This window comes from Mauremys reevesii, linkage group 26 (genome assembly GCF_016161935.1).
Source record: "Mauremys reevesii isolate NIE-2019 linkage group 26, ASM1616193v1, whole genome shotgun sequence".
NCBI classification, from domain to species: domain Eukaryota; kingdom Metazoa; phylum Chordata; order Testudines; family Geoemydidae; genus Mauremys; species Mauremys reevesii.
In genome coordinates, this window is record NC_052648.1 from 10365699 (window position 1) to 10390446 (window position 24748).

The window sequence follows — 24748 nt, forward strand, 5'->3', positions numbered from 1 at the left end:
GGGTCTACAAGATGCAGCAACAGACAGCCCACAGGGCAAATATCCACTTCCATCAAAAGTCTGCTGAGACACACATGGCCAGATCCAAACCGGGCAAAACAAGTGCAACTGCACTTAAATCTACAGGAGCTGAACTCTCAGACCAACTCTGAATTTGGATCACACTGTCCATGCTCATGAGAAGGCCAGTACAAGATTAAATTCTGGAGTGGTGTGACAGCCAGGGGAAAGTCAGCTGTCATGGAAACCCACAAAAGTTTTTCTGGTGTGTGTGTGTTTGGAGGTGGGGGGAGGAGGGGATGATCCTAAGTGACAATGTAGAGCATGGAACAGTTCCCAAATGCTATGACTCTTTTGCTATGCAAAAACAACACCGGGAGAAGCGTTGTGTTGGAGCTCATGAGACTAAGCTGATGTTACTTCAAGTACATTTAATTCATGGTTACTTCAGTTATGTAGTTGAGATTTCATGTGAATTCTACTTATTTTCCCATTGATTGGATTATAACTTCGAATATATACTACTAAGGATAGCAAGGCTGACAATATTTTCCTATCTACCCATTTTCTTGGTCCCTTTAATGCTACTAATGGGGGAATACAGGCAACATTCTTAATCCAAAGAAACAGACATAGATACAGAAAACAACATAGAAAGACTTTTAATGAACCTACAGGATGCAGGCAAAGCTATTAGCATATAAAAAGGACAAAGATTTCCCTCTGAGCAAATAACTGTTTGTAATTAAACACAAATCAAAAGGAGTCCACTGGGAAAAGAGTCCAGGAGGAGCTTTTCAGTTGGAAGGAGGTGGGGGGGGAATAGTTCCTGGCCCCTCTGTAGGAAGCGGTGGTCTCATCATGGGGGGCAGAGGAGCAGGGGGATGTACCCCAGGAGCTGGTGGCAGCTGAGGTGGTGCTGGGGGCGGTACAGGTCCAGAGGGAGGCATAGGTGGCAAGGTCATGCCGCCTGGAGGAGGAGGTGGTGGCGGCATGGAGTCCGGGAGAGGTGGTCGTGGGGGCAAGCCATTCATCAGTGGGGGCGGTGGAGGCCTCTTCACGGTGGGGGGTCCAGGAGGGATGCTCTGGGGAGCTGGGGGCTTCTCCATTTTGAAATGGAACTGAAGGAAAAACTAGGGGAAAAAAAAAAAACCACGGACAGATTCAAACAACAAAACAGCTTGGGAACCTCCCAAGGTGGCTGCCCTGCCATGTTCTCTCCCAGAACCCCAAGAAACAGGGTTAACCATTGAAACATTATGCTTAATGCGTCCAGCCTTAGGTGTGGGATCACATCACACTCAGCCTCTCCATCGACAGACAACCCCTGGGCTTGCACCAAACACAGTCCCACTTCTCATTCTAAATACTCCGAAACACTCTCTTTGGATGTGAAATTGATCGCTACTCGCTTAGTGATTACTCAGAACCCATCTCTATTTATGTCACCCCATCCCTGCTATACTGTGCCCAGCATTCTCATGTATATACTGTGTGGGCACCTCACCCCCCCCAGTCGCTGGCGCATGTTAGTGGCAGTGCATGGTGCTACTATGTATTGGTCCCTTGGTGCTGTGCGGCTGCTAAGTCAGCACGTTCCCTGTGGAAAGTTCTGCCTCCTGGACTAGCTTCCCCAAAATGCACTTCAACCTGACCTGGAGGGACCCCTTCTATGGGTGAGGAGTTCAGTCTTGATGACCCCTTCAAATCTCCATCTCCCTGCTGAGAATGCCAATAATGGGGCTTATTGAAACTGTGCTTTCAGGGGGTGGACACCTGCCCCTTTAGTAACTCAGATCAGCCAAGGAAGCTCACATCACATGCCAAAGACAAGTTAGACAGAAAACGGAATTTTGAGCACAGGCTCAAGGAAAGAAGAGCTCCAGCACACGCTGCCTTTGTGCCCAGTGTCCTTAGGAAACTGAGTAAATGTCATCAATCAGCCTGACCCATCACCAAGCATTCAACCCACACTGGAGATTGGAGTTCAGAACCTGGCCTTGCAAGCGGCTCAGCAGACCAGCACTGAGGCTCAACACTGAAGAAACATGAAGTATCAGTGCTAGGATACTGGTAACTACTGGCCAGTGCCCCCCTCTCCTCCCCAATTATCTTTTCACTCCCTCACAAAGAAGTGAGACATGTGAGTCACCAGCTACCTGTTTGGTTTCTCTGTTCCAGTGGGTCCAAAACTTTCCTTCTGCTTTGTCAATTTCTCTGCTTGGCACCTGTAACAAAAGGAGTAAAGAGCTATTATTAGCAACACTAGATTAGCTCCAGGGTCTTTTTTAAGCACTAGAGCTGCCAGATAAACAGAGCTATTCCCTACTTTTGTGAGATGTGCTAGTATCAGACATCAATAGACAGAGGGGAGGAATTAAGTCACTTTCATATCTGCCAAGGGCAAGTGTATCGACAGAAAACGGCTCCTCGTAACACCTGCACAAGGAGGACTCAGGAGCACCTTTCGGTGCTCGAGGCAGAGAATTCCTCGGCTGCCCAGATGGCCTGGTTTCCATTCTCTCAGCCACATGCCTCTGTTAATCCCAAAGGGTGGTCCAGGAGTCTGTGCTCGCCCTCCTCTTTCAACACTGCCAACCAATGCCCCCATCCACACAGGCTCAATGGAACAGGCCCACACTGCTCTTTATTCCCCACTGCGAGCTCAACAAATGCAGAAAATGCATGGGGCGGCAGAGACACCAACATGCAGGAGGTCAGACTAGGTGATCGTGGTGGTCTCTTCTGGCCTTAAAGTCTATGAGACACATTCCCAATCACTATTAGCCAATAAACCCTTAAATTGTACCTTGAAAGCAATGGTTTCATAGGGCTCTGCCGCCATCAAAAGGTATTGCCAGCGTCTGTCTGGGGGCTCAATCCTTTGCTCATATGCAGACATGAACCGATGTCTAGGCATGATGGTTTCAGCAATCTCTGGGTAATCTATCTGTGGAGTGATATTGCAGCATGAGATACAGACTCACTCCTCCCTCCTTCTCTCAGCAAAAGACTCCAGGCTATAAAGAAAGGCCAGTACATATACTAACATCTCTATAGGAAGGATATTTATTGAGGTGAAAGAAACCAGCTTGACAGCCTTGGTCGTGGATTCCACCAGTCACCCAAATGATAGTTACAGCATCATCAGGAGCAGGACCAGCAGTGAAAGTCTCCCCCGGCACCAGTGCCAAACTGCAGTTCTACAGAGACCATTCCTAGGAACAAGAGGGTTGTTCGGTCTCCAGAGCCCCTTCAATCCTCAGCCCGTGTCAAGAATATTAGGATGGCTGGTTTTAATTGTGTGGGAACATGTCTACCGGGAACTGAGCCAGGACCCACGATGCCAGTCTCTTTTCTAATGCACCCTGCTGGGAACGTCCAGCTGAGCAATTCCTTTACCAGCATCTCTCAGAGAGCTGCGAGGTTAACGGTACCTTACCTGGAAGAGGAGGCTCTGCTGGCCCATTTCCGGATCTCTCTGTTTGGTCACTGGAATAGAACAATGAATGCGTTCAATACAGCAGTGGTTTCAACCTGCAGTCCGCAGACTATGTCTAAGATTTCCAAAGGGGCCAGCACCTCCATTCAAAATTTTTTAGGGGTGCACAAATGAAAAAAGGTTGAAACCCCTGCAGTAAAGCATTGAGGCTGGAGTGACACTAATCCGATTTTAGGAACGGATAATATTACAAACAGCACCACTCCAGAGAAATTACAATTGTGCGAACATTCAGAGTTTTCCAGTGTTCTTAATACTCTACATTATTTGATAGCTTTTAACCCAAAGTGTTCAGCTATACATATAGCACCAGTGAAGTGCAGCCACTTCTGGGGCAGAGGCAGAGAACTGGCACACAGCACACTGCAAAACAAGTGGAGATAAGGGGACACAACGGAAGAAGCAGAAGGGAAGTTTTGGCCAAGAACACAATGACAAAGCCTCATTTCTATGAAAAGTGCCATGGGATTATTTTTATTTAAATGGGTGGGCAAATTTGAGACTACAAATCTCGCTAGTGACCCTCAGCATTTGTGGAAAGAAAGGGGGACACTTATACAATGGTAGGTGGCAGAGGAGAACCAGATCCCATCTGATGTTGTTCACCTCCTGCATCACTGATGCTGTAACAGCTGAAAGATCGTGACTACCAACGTATTACTGAACAGGCCCTTATTTGACTGCCAGCTGGACAGAGTCATTCTATGGGCAAACAAAACAATGCAAGGAGAGAGGGACGAGGGCCTATCATTTATGACCAGATCTGCTAAAAGGCTTATTTATAATTAATACCCACCCACCGCATTGCACTTCAAGCAAACACCAAACAGCACCAGGTACCCTGATGTAACAGACATGCCAGTCACTAGCTACCTTTATAACCCGGTCGTCCAATTTTCACAAATTTTTTCACTTCCACTTTGACTTTTTCTGGTGCAGGTTGGGCAGGGGCTTCTTTAGCTTCCTTGGCAGCTCGGCGAGCCCTGAAATCAGGAGGGGAGAAGGTCACCATCTAACTACACCTCGGAGCGTCACCCTTTCAATTCAGAGCACTCTCTCCACCCTTGAAACCCTGCCATCCGTCTCTTTCCAACCCTCTCCCTGATGCAGAGAACTACAGCCCCCAGGGCTGTGAATCTGAACCCACCACTGCAACGGTGCTAACCCAGGAGCTCCCATATGTGTCACCTTCGACTTAGCACATGAAGCTGCTCCACCTTTCAGGCTCCTGCCAACTGAATCAAGGGTACTTCTGTTATTTAATTCTGTGGGTGAATTTAGTGCCTGTGAAATTAAAGGCTCAACAGCACTGGCTTGAGAAGGACATACTGAGGGGAGCCTCAACCCCTCTGCACCAAGCTCTTTATTAGCATTAAATTTTTATTTACATATTTATTTTTAAAGAGATCGTATGGCCCAGACCCAGTACTCCACTCCGTCAATCAAGGTTAACTGTGATCTAGAGCTTCCCCTTAGCAAAGGCAGTCAACTGAGCCGCACTGAATAACCTTAAGCTGAATGTGGTGTCTTGACATGTGGATTAAAGGCTCCGGACATGAAACGGTATTTATCTAAGGATTCAGATGCTACAGTAATGGAGACCGTATGGCACCACACAATCTTTTGGTGTATTTCTCCTCCCAATACTCCTGTGAGGCAGGGTACCACGTTTCGCATTTTAGAGTTGGAGAACTGAGGCACAGACACTTGCTCAAGGTTACCCCTGAAGTCTGTGGCAGGGCAAGGGATTAAACCTGGTCACCCACATCCCGGACAAATGCTTTAACCAGTGGGCCATCCTTCTTCCTAGGCTAGCACCCTAAGCCACTGCATCGCTCGGCTCCTTGGAAGTAAGCTTCTAAAATGTCATCCAACAGCTTATCTAACTTTCACTCTACGTTCAAATCCCCCACGCTCATGAGCTTTTGCTCACTTTCAGAATGCTCTAAAGAAAGTTATTTTTGTACTGCAGAAGACCCATAACTTGCTTTGTAAGGTCACAGAATTAGCCACCATATAGATCACAACTGTTCCATGCCTGCTGTTCCCTACAACGTATTTGTATTTTAGTGTTGTCAGGTACAATACGTTTTGGTGTAACAGCTTCCCAGATATTCCTCACCATCAGCAGCAGCCACCTTGTCTTCAGCCACTTGAATCACTCAATACTTAAGAATAAGACATGAGACTGAGAACAAGAACTACTTAATGGGCTGCACCCAGGGAAAGAGGGAAGCTTAAAAACCAAACCAAACCAGACTGTTTCACCGCCTGCACACAGCAAAACTAAGTTTGCTCTCTGATTTCTACTGCAAAACAAATAACTCGGGGATGAAGTATTTGTTAAAGCTTATACCCAGTACATATTAAAGAGTAAGTGTGTATTTTAAAATGTCCAGAGACTGGAAAATGCTGCAGTTAAGAACTTACAAATTGGTCTGATGCTTTTTCCCCTGAGTATGTGCTAAATAGCTTCCCTGCAACAAAACAAGACATAAAGTTAAATATGACAGTAAACTGGGAGGTATCCAACTGTCACAGATGAGATACTATTGGGAGTTAAGCTGCCTTGTGAAGGAAACTCTAAGAAATGCTGACATTTTAACTTTTACAGCATAAAGAGAAAATGTATTCCTCCTCATAATTGCACTGAGGACCTGGAAAATGTATATTTTTGTTTTCAGGGCCTCATCCATCCTTTCCACAACTCAACTCGCAACCACCAATCCCTTCCTCTCCTGCATGCCCCCAAGAAACCCAACCCTCCACTTCTCAACCCACATTGGGAGGTCTCATCCCTTTTCCCTCCCACATACACAATGGTCAGTTCAGGAACTGGCAGTCAGGTAACAGACCACACAGGGAGTCGTGGAGGTATTTTGACAGCGGAGCTGTGGGGTGGTACTTGCTTCAGACAAGAGTCTGGATCTACCACACCCCCCCATGAAAACCAACCCCAATTCATATAATTATGCTCCTTCTTACAAAGAAACTGTCAAGTTAATCAATTAAAAAAAAAAAGACAGGCGTCTTTAAGATACTTCTAAACTTTTTTATTATTAAAAGTGAAATAATATGAAATGGCAAATTTACTTATTTTGTTCTGTTTCTCAGGAACCACTTTCTAACTTGCCTGTACTAGCTTTGTGCTGTGGTGCATTGCAAACGCAATCTAGGTTTTTCAGCCTAATAAAACCTTTCTATTTTTTTTTTTTAAATTCATGGATACATTTCTACTGGTCTTAGGTATTATAAGAACCTGTTGTCACAAAGCGAGATACAGGGACAAGTTTTATCCAGTGTCCTCCAAATCAAAACAAAAAATAGCCAGTTCGTAGGAGTCATCCCCTTGGAAATCAGACCATCTCTAAGGGGTTACATCTGAAGACAGCACAACAGTGTCTCTATTATACTCAACAGCAGAGTAGACAGAAAACCTAAATACATTCACTCAAGCTTGATGAATAATTGAATTTGACCCACTGGAAGTTTATTCAAATACACACCCAACACAAGAACAGTTTGGATTAATTCAAAGGAAAGCCCTTTTAAACAGAACTGCTCTGAAGGGGAAAACCACATTAACAAGGAATGCTGAGAGACAGCACAACATGAAAAGATACTGCATTCAGAAATTCCTGAGAGGTAGCTAACATTTTATTGCTTTGAAGATGGATGCCAGTTTCTGGGCTATTCTTGGATCTGCTCCCTAATAATGTTCATATTTAGGGTACCCTTAACGTCAACACCATATTTTGTATGGCAGAAGAATTTGCACTGAATAATGTGTAGAACGTGCACAAAACCAGAGCACCCAATCTACAGCAGAAGTTTAAATGTGCTTTACTCTCACCACCCCCAAAAGCTCTGAATCAAACTTGCCAGAATCCGATGCAACTCTAGAACGGTGGTTTTTCACTAAGATCAACAGGCAGATGCTCAACTCACCTCATTGTTGTGCAGCGTTAGACAGAGTTTGCATTCATAAGAACCCAAGTGATTTTTCATGAAATAAGGATCCTAGGGAGAGGATAAGAGAACAAGAACTGAATGAGAGAAGTCACATGCAAATATCAGCAACCTGCACTACACTGAATTTTCAGACAAAGGTAATTAGCATACCTAAGGCAAGATAATTCCTGGACTGGAGAGAGGAATCTTAGACTCACTGATTTCAATTATGAGACTAACATTCCTTTCGGAAGGATTAAAAATAATGTATTTAAGCATCAACTGCATGATCTATGCTGTACAAATGACAATGGGAAAGTATGCAGACTTCTCCGGATAGGACCAATCAAAGTAGGTGTACTGTTTATGGGATCAAATGACAGTGTTTCAGTTCAATCTTTAAAACCCTTCACAACAGGTCAGAAGATCAGAATTCTCTCTTTCTAACCCCTGGTCCAGGATCAGCACTTAGAAAAAGATAGTTGGCCCTGGCAGAGTTTTACTGCTCTGAACAAATCACATCTAGCATCTTCAAGCTGCATAATACTGGACTTTAAAGTCAATTACATCATTCTGATTATAGTCTTGCATTATTTCGTATCACTTTCAAGACTGACTTGATTTTAGTGCCCATTACATGGAGGAAAGCTAGAATGAAGAAAAAATGTTTTATATTTTTCAGAAAATGGGAACCCCATTGTGAGGTAACAACCCACTGAACAACCATATCCGATCTGAACTAGGAGAGGGCTGGGATATGGGTGAGAAAGAAAAGAGGATTATTAGAAAAAAAAATCATGGAACTTATTTTAAAGATCCGATATCACATGATCTGAAAGGCCAACACATCAGCTTTCCATTGATACACAGGAGTCATATTTAGCCCTAGTAGTCTGCAGGATAATACACATGAAATTGCAACTGATCCTTCAGTCTAGTACTGGGTTCTTTTTTGGTACTGACCTTGGCCTGAATATAGCAAGTCCTGGAATTTGGCGCAGCATAATACTCATTCCCTATGCCCACTTACATATTACTTCTTTAAAAGCTGAAATCCACTTTTATTTAAAAATATTTCCCTGATCACCTGTTTAGTTTATGGCAATCCTGTAACACATCTCTTTGGTAAGATTCAATAGGTCTACTTCTCTTTATGTACATGATGAGACCAAAGTTCACCTTGTTGATGTCAATAGTTTCCAAAGCCAGCTGCCGAAGCCTCTCTCTGCGGTCTCGGTTACTTTCTGAAGATGAGGCTACGCCTCCACTCCCAGTTTTACCTCCAGGGCGATGTTGAAAATCCATGATTGGGACTTTTGCACTTCAAGTGACTTAGGTGAGAAAAGGAACCTGGGAAAAATAAAGAGTACAATTCACAGTGAATCACTGTTTTTTAAAGGCTACACTATGTTCCTTCATTGGCAGCTGGACTGCAGAGAGCGCCCAGTGGAAGCGGTCAAGCGTTGAAGTGACTCTGGTTGAATTTCATCTCCTGCCATGTTCAAACTCCAGATTCCAGAGCAGCCTTTGAATAAGGTAGTACCCAATTCCCCAAGATCTGCTAGCAGGCTCTCTCTCATCCGACCTGCTCACCAAGTTTTCCAACCTAATTTCTCCAGCATACAGCCTGCTGGCTACTATGCACCATAGGAAGCAATGCAGGGTCAGAATCAGCACCCTCAAACAGCACTAGCGCACCTAATACAATGGCTCAATGGGAGCCTCGGGCAGTTTCACAGGTGATTTCATTTTCCTGGCTACTTTTACATATTTTTCTCCGTTACAAGGGTCTGCATTTTTGCCTGAGATATTTAATAGACTCAAGAATGAGGCAAAAATGTTTGAAAACTACTAGTTAATTAGTGGGCATGTCTGCTGGCCCAGATCTGTGTTGTAAAAGTTGGACATGTAACACAATTTGAAATTCAGCATGGCTAGAAATCATTGATTATTTGTGGTGAGTATTTTATACATAAAAGAACCAAACGATACGAGAGCTAAACAATAAGCAGAAAAATACTGGACATCAACTATAAGCAAATTGGGGCAGACACCATGTCAACAGAGGTGTTTGTACATTGCTACTTGAAGTACCAAAGCATTGGTCCTGAGTGGGGCTTCAGGCAGCTTGCTGCAAGGAAGTGTACAGTTAGCATTGCACCAATGAACATGCTTATTTTTGAGTTGCGCAAGTAGCCACGGTGTGCCTCAGTGGTTCTCAAACTTCTGTCCTGGTGACCCCTTTCACATAGCAAGCCTCTGAGTGCGACCCCACCCACTGATAAATTAAAAACCCTTTTTTACATATTTAACACCATTATAAATGCTAGAGGCAAAGCGGGGTTTGGGGTGGAGGCTGACAGCTCACAAGCGCCCATGTAATAACCTCGTGACCCCCTGAGGGGTCCCAACCCCCAGTTTGCAAACCCCTGGCAGAGCCATCGCCTCAGTCTCTGGGGCTCAGCTCTGCTCCTGACCGCGTGCCTGGAAGCTACATGAGGTGCTGCCTCAGGCTTTGGAGAACAGTCACTAGACTTGACTGGCATTTTAAGGACAGAAGCTGGATTGTCAAAGGTGCTGAGCGATCACAGCTCCCGCCGGCACATGTAGAATTTGGGGCTGGGGCTGCTCGTTGCCTCTGAAAACAGCAGCGAAACGTGGCCTCTGATTTTCAGAAGGAAGAACCGACCCCTGCCCTGAATCCCACACAGCCCCCACTCCCCTCATAGAATCTCAGGGTTGGAAGGGACCTCAGGAGGTCATCTAGTCCAACCCCCTGCTCAAAGCAGGACCAACACCAACTAAATCATCCCAGCCAGGGCTTTGTCAAGCCTGACCTTAAAAACCTCTAAGGAAGGAGATTCCACCACCTCCCTAGGGAACCCATCCCAGTGCTTCACCACCCTCCTAGTGAAACAGTGTTTCCTAATATCCAACCTAGACCTCCCCCTAGTGCAGCGAGGGGACAACAAGCCTGACGTGAACCTCCTGCCCTCCGGCCGGCGATGGGTCTCCCGGCCCCTCAGCCCCAACACAGGACTGGGCTCCCCTGACCCAGCACCAGCCTGATCCAGCCTGGGTGAGACTCAACGGCCTCTCAGAACAACCCCGCCCCCCAACCCAGCCGGGTCCCGGAGCTCCCCCTCCCCCAGCCGGGCCCCAGAGCCCCCCCCCAACGCAGCCGGGCCCCGGAAACCCCGCCCCCAACCCAACTCGCCCTAGACGCAGAGAGCAGCTCACGCTTCACCGCCGAGGCCTACAACCCCCCCTCCCCCGCGCACCTCACCGGCGCTCGCGGCTCCTCGCAGGCCCGCCAGAGAGCGCCTCACTGCGCACGCGCAGCTTTCCGCCCCAGCGGCCGGGGACGGAGGCACTTCCGGCTTCCGCGCGGGGAAGCGCATCCGGGTCGCGCGAGACAAAAGGCTTCCGGGTTCGGGGCGGGGCCGGGCGCTTCCGCGTTGTGGGGGGCGGGCGGTGGTGGCTTGTTGGGCCCCGGCAGGTGCGCGCGCGGCGGGGCCGGGGGATGCGGCGGCCGTAGGGAGCGCGCGGGGGGCGGCGGGGCCTCGCCATGCGCTACAGCGAGCGGGAGCTGCTGTCCCTGGCCCGGCAGCCGGCGGAGAAGGCGGCGGAGATCCTGATGCGCGCGCCCAAGAAGGGGAGCGGTGAGGGGCCGGGCCGGGGTGTGTGGGGGCGGGGCTGAGGGCCAAGGGGCTAGAGCTGGGGTGCGGGGCCGGGGAGTGTGTGTGGGGCGGGGAGAAGCTGGGGCCGGAGCGGGGCTGGGGGCCAAGGGGCTAGAGCTGGGGGCGGGGCCAGGCCGGGGGTAGAGCTGGGGGCTGGGGTATAGGGGAGGGGAATAGCTGGCGAGGGGTTGAGCCAGGACGGGGGGGGGCATGATGAGGAAGAGCTGGGGATGGGCCAGGACCTACGGTGTGTTGGGTGAGCCATAGGGTGGGGGAGGGGGTCGGGAAGATGGGGGTGCCCATGCCTGGTAGGAGGGGGCTCAACTTCTCCTAGCCAGAAGACAGTTATTTGCGCGCACCCCCCCCCCCACCGCAGCGGAAGCCATCTCTTTCCCCTTCCTCCTCCTCCCCGGGCGGCTCTGTTGTGCATATCCCTGTGGGGATATCGGGGACTGTGGAGGGGCTTTCTCTAAGAGATGGAGTTTATGCTGGTATCTCCAGCCCTGAATTCTTCTCTTCTCTTGCCATGTTAGTGAGGGGGTGTGAGGGGGTGGGCTGCTTCCCTCTGCCCTACAGGTGGCTGCCTTTCTGTGGCATAGTATGTACGGGTTGGTGGCATGCATTGGGATCCTACCAGCTGGGAGGTGCTGTGGAAGCATGCGTAGTTGTAGTTTTATAATTCATCAGCGATGTCCTAGTCAAGGCTGGTGAGTGAGGGATGGACTCAAGATTGCTTGAGGTGTGGTCACCAAAGAGCTGTTCAAGTGAGAATTAAATGCCAGAAGCTGCTTCAATAAGCAGTGGTGACTTAAATTCTAATGGAGCTGCCCCATAGGGTCCATTTAATCTGCAAGGCAGAGATGCAACCTAACAGCACATTGCTGTGTACCAGTGAAGATGGCATGTGCCTGTCTCTTCCCTTCCCAAACAGCTCCAGCTCTCCATCCTCCACTTCTGAATGCTCTTTTCTTTGCAGTGCTGAAGAAACGCCTCGTGAAGCTCGTTGTCAACTTTCTCTTCTACTTCCGAACGGATGAAGCAGAGGTATGGAAATAACCCGCTTCTGCAAACCGGCTGCATGTGCTGGTTAGAGTTGGTGCCACAGGAACCTGCCTTGTTTTTTAACGCGTTTATTACTGCAGTGTCTAAGGCCCAACCAAGAGTAAAAGCCCAGTGCTAGGCACTGTACTAACGCAGAGTAATAAATGGCCCTTGTCCTGAAGAACGTACAATTGAAATAGTCGTGATGTGATGTTCGCGGTTGGTGTTTGACAAACATAATGAAACCTCTGCTTGGGCTGATAAGTAACCACCGTACTGCCCAACCCTGGCCACTGTGTTTCTGATGCTATGGTCCAGGGACAATCTCTGAAACACAGCCATTGCCCCGCTTTCCTGCGGGACTGCAATTCATTTATGTGAAACTAGTGAGGTGGTTACTTATCAGCCCAAGCAGAAACTAGCAATGGAACTGGGGTTCCTTTGTAAACAGTAACTGCATCATTGCTTATGTGCCAGACCTGGTAATAGTAAAAAGAAAACTGAAGCAATGTAATAGCTGTGTTCTATTAATATTCCTTCCTTGGACCGTTATACGTGTGCAAGGGCATTGTCTGGTTGCTAGATTAGAGGAATTGAGAGCTGGAGACTCCTGCGTTCTGTTCCTGCAAATGACTTGATGTGTGTCCTTGAGCAAGACGTTTGATCCATCTTTGCCTTTTTCTCATTAGTAATAATAAAACCCACTTTATAAAGTGCTTGGATATAAGGTGCATGATGAGTGCAGTGTGGCACTGTTGGTGTTATGCCATTTAACAGTCTTGAAAACAAGGCTTTTGGGGTGGTGTTTTTGTAGTTTGTGCCAATCACAAATACATGTGACCCTAAGAATCCTTGCACTCTCTGTAGGGTATTCTCTCCTTCTTACCTATCTCCTCTGAGAGTCACAATCACAGGATCTGGCCAAGAAGATGCCACACTTCACAACCACTCTTGGGTGATTAACACGATTTCACAGAGCTCTGACTACATGAGACTAGAGGCCATTCCCAGTAGCAGATTTCCCTCCAGTGCTGCTTACATGATTTTGGCTGCTTCTGCTACTGGTCCTGGCCTTCAGACTATAAATATTTCCCTTTGTGTTTAGGGGTAGATGATCCAAAATGGTCCAAGAATAGTTTGGAAGCTTAGAATAGCATGTGCTGAAGGGATACAAACCCCACCTTTTATTAAAGCTGAGTTGATTTAAAAAAATCTTTGCTCTCTGTTCTGTCTGTCTCTTGCATTTCATTCAGCTTGGACAAAGAATAGAATAGTCAGTTTCACTTTTGTTTATGCTTAGCTTTGCTCTCTGGTTGCTCATGCCCTAGCTCAGTGCACCAATATATGAGCTGCAAATTTTGCAGGTGAAATTCATTTGTTTAAAATAAACTGTTTTAAAATACATTGAATTGTTTGAATGCACTGACGCATTCCATTAGTCTTCTGCAACGTCTCAAGCTTTCTATTTACCAAACCTAAATTTGGATTTCCGTTTGTCCTCTCGCACCTTCCAGCCAAACTTGCTTTGCAGACTGGATTTGAGGGAACTAGAAATAAACGTTTACCTTCTCCTGTCTTTGGGCAGCTCACTGAGCTGTTCATTAAATCAGCAAAATGAAACTGAGCCAATATAGACGTCCAAACCACTGTACAGATACTAATCAGCACAAAATATATTTATACAGTGAAGCCTGACTGCAGAGACAAAGAATTGGCTGCCTAAAGAACGCTCCACATTAAACTCACTCAGTTCTATTCGGGTTATGATGGCTTCCCTGAAGTCCATCCCTCAGTAGTTTTTGTGGTTTATCAGTGTCTTCCTATCTTTAAAAATGTTTTCGCTTGCTTGAGTTGCTGTGAAGACCTGCTATAGCAACCTAAACATGGGAAATCGTGAAAGAGCTGTGAATATCGAGATAGTACCAAAGAACTAAAATACCTTAGGACATGTACTTTCTGCATTAGCATCTCTTCATAGTTATACCTTTCTCTCATGAATCGGTCACTGTGTCCCCCACGTCACTCTGTGTTCCCTTTCTCACCACAATGTCTTGCATGTTTATAGAACTGGCTGAACAATGGGGAAGGGTGTTTTAAACCTTCTCTTTGGGTTTCTTTCTAGCCAATTGGAGCTTTGCTGTTGGAACATTGTAAAATCACCAAAGAAGAGGAGAATGTCTTTTCAATCAGTGAGTTTTGGATACAGAGTCTCATGGATTTCCCTCTCCTTAAGATGTGGTGTGGAACTTTTCCCTTCTCCGTCAAGCGGAGGAAGGGCAAGAGTAAACGTTTCTGGAGTCCGATTATGTACCGTATTGTGGCGGGGGTGTCAGAGCTCAAATGGGGCAGAGGCAGTACGTGGCAGGGGAGACACTTCAGGAAAATCTTGGGTGTTGTAGGACGTGGTGTTGGGGATTCAATAGAGGCCCCTCTTCCCTCTCTGCATCATTGCCACCTCATGGTATAATTACTGCACTTCTGAAGAGGCTGTCTCATGGTTGAGGTGTGAAAACTAAGACCCCGAGGACTTATGGTCATTGAAGACCCTGTCTCACATTTTGTCAGTCAGGATGCGAGCTCTGGTGTCCTGGCCAAACGATCTATTTTGCCTCCTTACTCCCCCTTGTATTATCAATAGTCTTTTCAATAAGAATTTTTAGTTCTTCACTCCCTCTCCTAAACCACGGCACAGTGATGCTGTGTGCTAAGTAGCTGCTGCGCTCTGCCCCAGAGGTGGCTGCATTTCATTGCTGGCTGAAGTGATCCCTGGGTGCAGTCTGTGGAGCTCTATGGGATGAAAGGAGCTGTGGAAGCGTATGAGTTCTTAAACACCAGTGGAAATTCCTGTCTGGGAAGACTGGATATTGACTCATTGCTGCACCTAGACTCTTGCTTTGTGGTAAAAATAAAATGAGGCAGCTCAGATAAAGCACTTGTCAGGGCTGGCCTAGCCCCGGTGCTCCCGCCATGCTGTTTGGCCTTGTGTTGATAGCAGTGGCTCCAGCTGGCTTGCAGCATGTTGTCCTTTGTAAGCAGCCTTTCATCCAACAAGCAATCATTGTGCAAATGGTATGTGGTAAAAATAACAGGATGTTTCCTCCAAGGCCATCCCCATATCTGTTGGCCTGGCTGTCAGGCGCAGCTGCTTCTACGTGCGGAGCCTTCAGTCCCTCCTTGCTGGAATGGAGGCGAACTCCCACTGTCTCCACTGGACCCTCTTGAAACAGAGTGTGCCTACGGAGAGCTGCCTGGGCACCAGCCTGCCGCCTGAATTACTGCTGCTCAGGGGCCTTCCTCTCCCCTTCAGCAGTAGCCATAACCCTGGGATGTGAGCTTCCTGCTGAAAGGTGCTGGATTGGCAGCCCGAGAGTCTTGTATCCCCTGAATGGGTACAGCAAGGACACTGCCAGCTCCCCATGCCATCCCACCAATGTATCACCTCTCAGGGGGACAGGGTGTTTACTCAGCCTGCTAACAAAATGGGGCAATTAGTGGTGGGGCTCGTCTGAGACCCACCAAAGCTCACTTCACATGCACCAATGACGAGCCAGCGCAGCTCTGTCCTGGGCCGGAGTTTGTCAGGTGCTCTGAAAGTGACAGATTCTTGCAGCCTATTGGCACCCCATTGAGCCATCCAGCCCTTCCCTGCCATCCCACTGGAATGACTGTCACGTGCTCCCGGTATCTCAAAGCTCTACACAGCAGCACGTCAGGCTGCAGGTCAGCAACAAAGCAGGCCAGTGTGGCAGTTCCTTCCCTAAGACATTTGCCTGCACCGCTTTGCATAGAGGGATTTGGTGATGCGATTTGGCTGAGTTATCGCCAAGCTGGAGCCCAGATCTACATTATGTCCTGAAGAGCAGAGCTAATTAGTTAAAGGGTCTGATGTGATCTTGGTAAAGCATTGAAGTCACACACGGAGTCAATTTCCAGTCTGCAGCGGTGCCAGCTTTTGGAAAAGTTCCTGCTTCTAGGGTAACTTAATTCATCCCATTTCTGCCTCCTCTGTATGTGTATAACTCTCATACCCTCAGCTTGTGGTCATTAAAAAGCTGGTGGCTCTTTTCAAGAACTGAGGTGTTAGGCTGGTCAAATTCCAACTTGTTCAGCTACGTTCTCCCTCGTTACGCTCCCTGCTGAAGCTTTGAGATGTGGTGCTTTTTGCTGCCTCTCCTGAAATTTGGTATGGCATAAACAGCTGGCCCGTTCCACCCCAGAGGTGGCTGCATTGCAATGGTGCATGAGCTGATTTCTTTGTGTATCCTTCATGTAGCTCTTTGGTAGGGTCTTTCTCGGGATGAAAGGTGCAAATAGATCCGTGACCATGAGCCATTGTAAATGTGCATTAAGGGGGAGATGAGCCCCTTTGCTGGCTCTGTGCCACTTTCCATGGACAGTTGCTGGCAGTGACCTTTCCCCACTTGGCTGCTCTGTAACTTTTCCAAGAGAATAAAATGACTTGGGGGGTTGCTGGGCTGTGCCAGTGACAAATGACGTTACTGTGCGCTGCTGCCGCTGGCTTTCCTGGGGGGTTCACAGCAACTCTGCGGCAAACTGCACCTTGGGCAATGCAACGGACTAAAGCTGGAGTCCCACGGCGAAGTGTGTGAGCGGGAGGCTGGGTGTGTCCCTTGCTACAGAAAGGGGAGTGGGCCGGTGCTACACAAGGGGCTTGAGTGAGGAGGTGGTGGGAAGAGAAAGGGGGCCGGGCCCTGGTCCTACTGATTTCTGCCAGTGGATCTCCTGCACTTTAAAATAAAGGGATAGTTGTGGCTTGGCACAGGCAAAGGGGTAACTTGTGTAGAGGAGCTGGTGGGTGCAGGGAGCATTTCTCAACCATCCTTTCCTTGTCCCCGGCAGGTTTCATTGAGGAGCCGGACAGGAAATACTCCTTTGAATGTGACACCGAGGAGCAATGCCAGGAGTGGATTGAGGCTCTCCGAAGAGCCAGGTAGGGCAGCCGGTTGGGTGGGGGGACTTCTCTGCCATTGCCCTGTTCTCAACTTGTCTTCTGCAGAACGCAGCTCAGCGCTGGGTGTGCCCCGCTGGAGTTGGGGAGAGAAGAGGGAGCTCGCGTGGCAGCAAGCAGCACCAGGAGCGCTCTGCCCAGTTCAGTAGAGAGCTGTAGAGATGTTATCTTGGTCACTGAATAGGGAATTGTTCCTGGACCTGGACTAATCCTTCCTTCTGTGTGCTGTTTGGTGGACTTCCCTGATCACAGCCACTGGCACTGCAGGCTGAGCTCTGTGGAGAGAGGCGTTTAGGAAGCAACAACGCGACCTGAACCGTGTTCGCTTGGGAAAGTGGCTGTGGCAAATGGTCCTTTGCAGTGGCCTGTGGGGAAAATGCCCCCAGCCATCTAGCCTAGACTCTGCCCCATACCCCACTAGTGCTGGTGCACATTTTTGCAGCAGTGACTGAGCTGAGACCTTCCTTAGGACTCTGAACCGCGTGTGAAATACATCCTCTCTGTTCAGCCAGACACTGCTTGTCTTGCAGCTACGAGTTCATGAGAAGAAGTTTGATTTTCTATCGGAATGAGATTCAGAAGATGACAGGGAAGGTGAGTGTCTCCGATTTATCATCCACTAGCCCCTTTCCTTCCATCAAGGCCGGGAATTGTCAATCCATAGGGAGCAGTGGGGGATTTGCTGCCTGGTTTACACCAGGAGAAAATTGGAGCAGCCAGAACTGTTTTTTCCGCCTTGGGCTTGTTGCAGCCCATGGGAAAGAGCAACCCCTTAATAACTTAGTTCTTGAAACCATCAGTGTCAGTTTTAAGGAACCTGCCTGCACCAAAGGGTTGCTGGTACAGGCTGCCTCAGTCTTTCATCATGCAGCAGCAATGGCCCATTTAACTTCATGCCTCCAGCTGGGGAACTTCCAGTGCAGGAGGTCAGGTTAGATCCTGCTCAATGCCGTGGCACTGGTGTACGGGGGTGGCTGGGACTCTGTCCTTCAGGTGCCTGGAGCTCAGGTAAGGTACCTGCCTATGCAGTGCAAAGTGCTTACAGCGCGTCCCATCTTCTGTGGGGCTTGCTGTGAAACAGGCGTGTAATTGTCCTGATGCCCAGCTGGTAGAGCTCTGACTAATTTAACACTGATGAATGTTTGAACATGGCAGAATCAGGCAGGGGCTATGTAAGATCCCTTCTGCCAGTGCAGTCATGGGCTTCCCCCACCTCTGCCCTGCTCCTGCTTTCTCACGGAGACCAGCAAGCCGTAGGGTGACTGTGTGACACCAGCACACACACACGTCTGTACTAAGATGGCTAAAAAAACCCACATAGCTGACTGTCTTACAGCCTCCAGAAGGGCTGATGGACTGTCCTTTGCCACACCTCCCCATCCCCACCACCCTGCATTTCCTGCTTTGACGAGGAATCAACGCTCCGTCTAGAAGTTAATTTGACCATACTCTGATGCCCAGGCCTCAAGTAAATGAATGGCTCTGGCTGCATAATCTCATGCTGCAGCTTGTCCCATGTACTGCAGCACTGTGAGGGGCCCGGTGCTGTAATGGGAGGTACTGAGATATTTAAAGGGACGACCTGGGCAATCTTCCCTTGAATTGTGCAGGAAAGGCAGGCTGGGTGTCTCGCTCCCCCTCACTTGTGGGCATGTTGTGCTCTCGCTGCAGGACCCCCTGGAGCAGTACGGAATCTCCGAGGAAGCCCGATTCCAGTTGGGAACACGCAAGCTCTAACTGGCAGCCTCCGCCCCCATCAAACCCCACTGGGGCTTAACTGGCATTCAGCCACCTCCTTGGGGGGGGGTGTGTGAAAACACCACCCCCCTGCCAGGGGGAGCGCCTGGGACCAAGTGACTTATTTATGGACCAGATAATTTGTATTTTTTTTTTAAATGGATTCATTGTCCACTCCCCTTCCTGTTTGTCTTCAGCCCCTCGGAGCTCCCATCTCCCTGCTGGGTTGTAGAAGCAGCAAGTCTTAACTGGGCACTGCTGTGTTGGCTTTAACTTGATCGACCATAAAACTGCTAGGCTGAGGGACATATGGGCTGCCCACTCCTAGGGCTGCTGAAAGCCGCCCTCAGGAGTCCCAGGGGCCTGGGGATTTCAGCTATGATGCTGATGTGGAAACAAGGCTGGACGTGCCCCAGTGGGAGCAGCCCAGTGGTCTTCCAGCACGTGGTGCTATTATAAGGCAGGGATGATCTGGTGTAGAGGGCCAGCTGGCTCTTAGTGCCGGTGTCTGTTTTATGCCAAAAACGTGCCAGTAGTGGCAGCATTTCTGCTGGGAATGGCCTCAGGACTGGCCATCCGGCTCTGCAGGCAGCCTGCCACACCCCCTGGTGGCTGGAGTTTGGCACCTGGGTGCTCAGATGCTCTGCTGGCTTTTGGAAAGTTGGCCAATTTCAAAGGGGGAGAGGAGGGCCTTACTTTAAGGGGGTGTTTTTTGGCTGAGCAGATTCCTTTGCTCACAGTGGTGGGATCCTTGGCCTTGAAATGCCAGACTCGCCCCTCTCCTTCACTTTAACTCCGTCAGGCCTGCTCCAGCTGCTAGATCTGCACTGCACACTGTTCAGCTCGGGAAAGTAGATGCAGGGAGCAAATGTTTCAGGGAGGGGAAGCCCTCATCTGTTATGGATGGCTGCCCCCAAATGGAGGAGGAACTGGCCCTTACTCTAAGCAGGATTAATTTGTCATGTAACTGCATGGTAGCTGCTGGTGCTCCAGCTGACATGGTGGCTGTGTCTTCATTTCCTTACATGTACACACAGCAGCAGCGCTTGCTGCAGCAACTGCACAGGGTTACTGGGGCCTGTCTCAGCTCAACACTCACTAGGGTCTAATTTTGAACTAATGCAAATTAATTCAGCTACCAGGAGCCACCCTACAGCATCTTAAAATGCAGGTCTAACTTCCTGCACAGGTGTAGGGTGTGGCTTTCTCACAGGTGCCCAGGGGTGAGCAAGGCAAGGGTTTGAAAGACAGGTGCAGTGAGGCAGCCTCCCCCCCCACCTGACCTTGAGAGCAAGCTGTGGTTCCCAATGGCATTGTTCCCTGGCCTAGGAGTGCTGTGCTGTCAGTGGCTTCCCAGAGCAGGCAGCGTGCTGTCAGGCTAGAAAAAGCAGCTGGGTGGATGCTGCTGTAGTCAGCGTGAGGGGTAGAATCACATCCTGTCCATACCGAGCTGGGAGACAGGGTCCCACAGCATGAAGAGCTGTGCAGGATGGCTTCAGGCTTTACTCAACATACAACACACCCCATTTTGTTTCTGCTGCTTCCCTCATCCTCAGCAGCTTGAGCAGAAAAGACCAAAGCAATCCAGTGATTTCTGGAGAGGGCTGGGAGACTTGCCCTAGTTTTCTCATAAGATGCTTCTCTCCAAAGCAGCTCCAAGGGGAGGCCCTAGCTGCAGGCAGCCTTCTCCCTGCTGGCTTTAGTCAGCAGGGACCAGCATTTTCCCCCTTGCAGAGATTTGCTTTTGGATGGAAGCAAAGGGCCAGCTCCTTTACCTGCTGTAAGGCTGCCAGCAGTGAGGTTACAGCCAGGCACAAGTGGTGTGGCAGGGCGACTGGCTATGGCTCCAGGGCTTGGCCTTGCACCCACCCGCTAAGCAGTACAGAGTCTGTTCGCACAAACCAACACGAGTGCACAAGGACAAACCCTGAAGCTACGAGGCTGCTTTCTACTGCAGGATGCAATTGTCAGGCATGTAGCACTGTTACTTAGGACACTCCAAGGAGGAAATAATTAGGGTTTAGAACATTAGCGGAGGCCCATTGTTTTAGTACAAGACATCAGCTGCAACATTTTAGTATCTCCAGTAGAGGTGGGAGATAGGGGCCCTACCCACCTCTTCACCAGGACCAGTGTGTTCAATGGAGGCTGGTGCTAGTAGCTTCAACATGCAGCTCTAGGACTCAGCAGACAAGTCCTGAACAGTGTGGGAAGGAGGCCGTAGTGCACTCATTTACCTGGAATGCTATTAAGGCAGCCTGGGCGATTGCTGGAAGCTGACACTCCGCTTGGTGACTCACTCAGGCTGCTCGGGGGTGAATCGCTGGCTGGAAAGAGGGGGGAGGCTCTGGAACCCCTTGGAAGCACAGCCATGCCTTCCTGGTCATTGCCCCGGGAAGCAGCAATAGAGGATTAAGCAAGAGCACATTAGAGAATGACCTCAGCTGCCCCTATACTGTGGTCTCAAGCAGTCCTGCTCTTGCCCTGAGGTAGAGCAGAACCGTGCTCCACATTTTTGGTACTGAGCACTGCCCTCCCCTGATATGGCTCTTGCTAGCTAGGGACAGCTGAAGTTTCCATGGTTACTATAGCAGTTGTCCTTTGTTGCTGCAGTTAGTCTTTGCCCACTTTCACCTAAGCTGACGCAAAGGCTCCGTATCAACTGACCTATGAAATGGTGTTTAAGAGGCTGCTTTGAACTGTTGCAACGGTTACACGCCTGTCCCCACTGTGTCAGCAGCTAGAGAGCAAGAATTTTATTCCCAGGGTCTCATCTACTGTAAGTCAGCTAAGCCAACACAGCCTAAGCCAGGAGCAGGCTTTTTATTAACTCCGTAACATTGGTACATCACATTAGGGAAGCTGGAGCTTTTTTTAAGATCGGAGAAATGCAGTAGTTTCCTACAGGCTAAACCAGATCTAAATTATGGAAAGATTACACCCAATATTTCTCTCTCTCATGTTCAAACCCTGTTTGATTGTTCAGCCAGCTTGCTTTTGTTTAGAATCAGCCTTGCTTGGTCCACTGGCTGACTCAATTCTCTTTGTTTTACTGGACTCTCTTAATGCCTCTCAACTTGCTTGAGAAATCTTTACTGTTTAAAATCCTAGCAGGTGGCCATTTGAACGTAGCTCATGGCAGCCAAGATTTCAGAACTGGAGCATTGGTCACTATTGTTGCAGGTTACTTAGAACAGTCAAACTACTGTATAAATATTCCCTCTTCTGCCTTCCCTATACAAAAACACTAGCTTTTTCTTGTTACCCTTTCAAAGGGCAGACCTTAAGCTTACAGTTAATGGGCATTTTGTTGGGGGGGGGGGGGAACATTAGGTGAGCAAGTAACAGCTCCAGCTATTTGCTTAGATTAGGAGGTACGTAAATTTCACGTTCGTTACTTAATTGAATGTATGAAGACAGATGCTGTGAATAGTTATCTGAGCATGGGTGGTGCCCAGTAACTCACTAGACCTAGCTTTACATTTCAGGATTAAGGGGGAACAGTTTTAGGAATCTGTTATCACTGGTCATTTATATACAGAAGTTGATCTGTTCAGGTTCTTTTTTCTTGTTGGTGGTTAGTTGGTCTAACAAAAGCATTATCGACTGATGCTGTTCAAGGGTTGTACAATCAATGTTCTAAATAAACACCACCTTTAATTGTTTTAACCTGGGTGTAAGTTGCAGCTGCTGTGTAAGAATCCCATTGTGTTTTCTTCAAAAAGAAAGCAGAAGTTTAAAGGGGCCTAAAAGTTTCAGTCAAGAAGATTTGGATTTTCATTCGTACCTAAGCTCCATTGACTTTCAATGCAAGTTGTGCTCTGAACTCATGGCCTTTGGAAACTCCTACCCTAATGTTCGCCCACACTGAACTCCTCAAAATGAAGTGACCCTTTGCACAGGAAGGAAGCAAACAGCAGACCAGAGGTATAACACTAATAGAGTCAATGGAGAGACTAAACTCACTTAAAGCGTTACCCATGTCTGAGCCTGAATGGTTGGCTGCAGCAGTGGGGCTGAAATGGCAGGAGATCCCCTTGTGGAAATCAACAGCAGCTGGATGTTGGTAGGAGATTGCTGTTACAGTCCCACTAGAAGAGATCCCATAGCACAGTGGTTCTCAAACATTTGTAGCAGTGACCCGTTTCACAGAGCAAGCCTCTGAGTGCAACCCCCCTAATAAATAAATTAAAAACACTTTTTTATATAATACCACTATAAATGCTGGAGGCAAAGGAGGGTTTGGGGATGGAGGCTGACAGCTCACGACCCCCAGTTTGAGAACCCCTGCCATAGCAGGAGCAGCTAATAAGCCCAATGGGCCAGCCACTATTATCCCCCCTACAGGTCCAAGGCTACTGAATTCTCTTCTGCTCCTGGGGCCTGACTTGCTGTAGAGAAGCCTTGCAAAGGAAGGACTCCAGAAAACGTGTCTAAGAATAGTCAGGTCAATTGCCCAAGTTGATACACTCAGCAACAGTGAAAAAATACAGGAGTCTTGCTGTATTGCACTGCTCTAGCACCCGGGGAGTATTGAAGGGGAGCTTTGCACTCGTGCTGTGGAGGAGACAGAAGGCAATCCTCATTTGAAATGTAAAGAAAGGAAAAAACCGGTCTGGCTCAAGTACTGAAGCACCACCACAGTACAATGTATTAAAATACATACATTTTAATATAAAGACAAAACTTCAAAGCATTGTTTCAATTACAAATCAAGGTAAAAGACAAGAAATTAAAGTGGAAGGGAGGGGAGAAAAAACTAACTCTTGCATTGTGGAAAATTAGAAGGGTGGGTGGAAAATATATATATATATATATATATATATATATACTATTACATACATATATACACACCAGAAGAATTCACACTAGTTCTATGGAAGAATGACGGGGCAACATACCAGTATAAAAAAAACCAGAAAGATAAATTAGGGGATGTTTGAATTTTAAATAATTCAATTTCATAGGCTAAAATGTATAAACTAATTCCTATTCATTAGGAAACATCCCATATCACATGTTCTAAGCAAGAAAATGGGGTTTTTTTGTGTTTTAAATCCATTGAAAAATGGACTTTTATTAGTAGTTAAAAGTTTTCCTAATCAATTCCTGAGCAACAGCAACTTCATTTGCATTCCTCTGTCCAGTCCCACCCAGCAAGGGCAGACTCCCACTCCTAAAAGGCTTTCTTACAAAGAACAGAGACCTAAAGAATTGGTTTTTAATTTAAAACTGACCACTTCAAGAATTTATATTGGGGGGCAGGAGGGTGGAGCCAAGCAGGCTGGATTAGGCCATTCTGCCTTCTCTTTAACAATGCCTGAAAAATCACCTTTCCAAAGGACAATTCCACTGCACCAGAAAAGCAACCGGATGTACCTTAGAATCACAGGGTCAAACTTGAGAGAACTTCAGCATTAGCATCTTCAGACCTTTAGGAAGTGCTTAGCTCATCTTTAATATTGAAATCAAAGCATGAAAACCAAAAAGACTTTTAGACAGTCACAAGCGCTAAATATACTGGAGGGATATTTTCAGTTTTAGTATTGAGTTTATGCCCTGAAGTTCCACAACAACAGCATCTGGTATTGCAATATTCAGTCTAAATAGATATTTATAATGCATAACAGATAAATAAAATATGGCACAAAATTTAATGAAAAAGGTAAGTCCAACTCATTCGTGAAAAACAAGGGTCATCTATGGAATTGTTCAGGGGAATGGGGAAGGGAATTTGAATTAACAAAAAAAATCAGATACTTTTACACTGACTAAATTTGTACTTAAAAAACCTCATCTATTGTGATTTTCTTCAGTGCTCTAGAGATAGTTCACAAAAACACTAATTTCTCCCCAAACTGTGATTTA

The 24748-nt window shown here is 47.8% G+C and overlaps 2 protein-coding genes across 5 annotated transcripts; one reads left to right on the forward strand and one right to left on the reverse strand.

Annotated features, from left to right (window-relative positions):
- Window positions 1-637: 637 nt before the first annotated feature.
- Window positions 638-10893, reverse strand: SF3A2 (splicing factor 3a subunit 2). Of its 4 annotated transcripts, none has more exons than XM_039515537.1 (9): window positions 10740-10893; window positions 8633-8803; window positions 7451-7522; window positions 5933-5979; window positions 4376-4485; window positions 3443-3492; window positions 2810-2950; window positions 2160-2228; window positions 638-1133 (listed from the first exon to the last, which is right to left on the reverse strand). In XM_039515537.1, exons 2-9 carry the CDS (start codon window positions 8756-8758, stop codon window positions 798-800), a joined length of 951 nt encoding a protein of 316 aa, XP_039371471.1. In that variant the 5' UTR covers window positions 8759-8803; window positions 10740-10893; the 3' UTR covers window positions 638-797. The 4 variants fall into 4 exon arrangements, with proteins under 4 accessions (XP_039371471.1, XP_039371470.1, XP_039371472.1 ...); XM_039515536.1 differs by having other exon boundaries at window positions 10735-10867; XM_039515538.1 differs by lacking the exon at window positions 10740-10893 and adding an exon at window positions 10671-10714.
- Window positions 10894-10960: 67 nt separating this feature from the next.
- On the forward strand, window positions 10961-21123 carry PLEKHJ1 (pleckstrin homology domain containing J1). The gene is made up of 6 exons (XM_039515541.1): window positions 10961-11115; window positions 12110-12177; window positions 14297-14363; window positions 17035-17125; window positions 17674-17737; window positions 18815-21123. Exons 1-6 carry the CDS (start codon window positions 11022-11024, stop codon window positions 18878-18880), a joined length of 450 nt encoding a protein of 149 aa, XP_039371475.1. The 5' UTR covers window positions 10961-11021; the 3' UTR covers window positions 18881-21123.
- The last annotated feature ends 3625 nt before the right edge of the window (window positions 21124-24748 follow it).

Excerpts from the sequence above, each read along its gene's own strand:
- SF3A2 (XM_039515537.1), bottom strand. The coding sequence starts at position 8,758 with ATGGATTTTCAACATCGCCCTGGAGGTAAAACTGGGAGTGGAGGCGTA. Across the intron at positions 7,523-8,632 it reads AAACTATTGACATCAACAAG|GATCCTTATTTCATGAAAAA; the intron begins GTGAACTTTGGT and ends TCCTCTCCCTAG. Across the intron at positions 4,486-5,932 it reads AAAAAGCATCAGACCAATTT|GGCTCGCCGAGCTGCCAAGG; the intron begins GTAAGTTCTTAA and ends TCCTGATTTCAG.
- PLEKHJ1 (XM_039515541.1), top strand. The coding sequence starts at position 11,022 with ATGCGCTACAGCGAGCGGGAGCTGCTGTCCCTGGCCCGGCAGCCGGCG. Across the intron at positions 11,116-12,109 it reads CGCGCCCAAGAAGGGGAGCG|TGCTGAAGAAACGCCTCGTG; the intron begins GTGAGGGGCCGG and ends TTTTCTTTGCAG. Across the intron at positions 12,178-14,296 it reads TCCGAACGGATGAAGCAGAG|CCAATTGGAGCTTTGCTGTT; the intron begins GTATGGAAATAA and ends GTTTCTTTCTAG.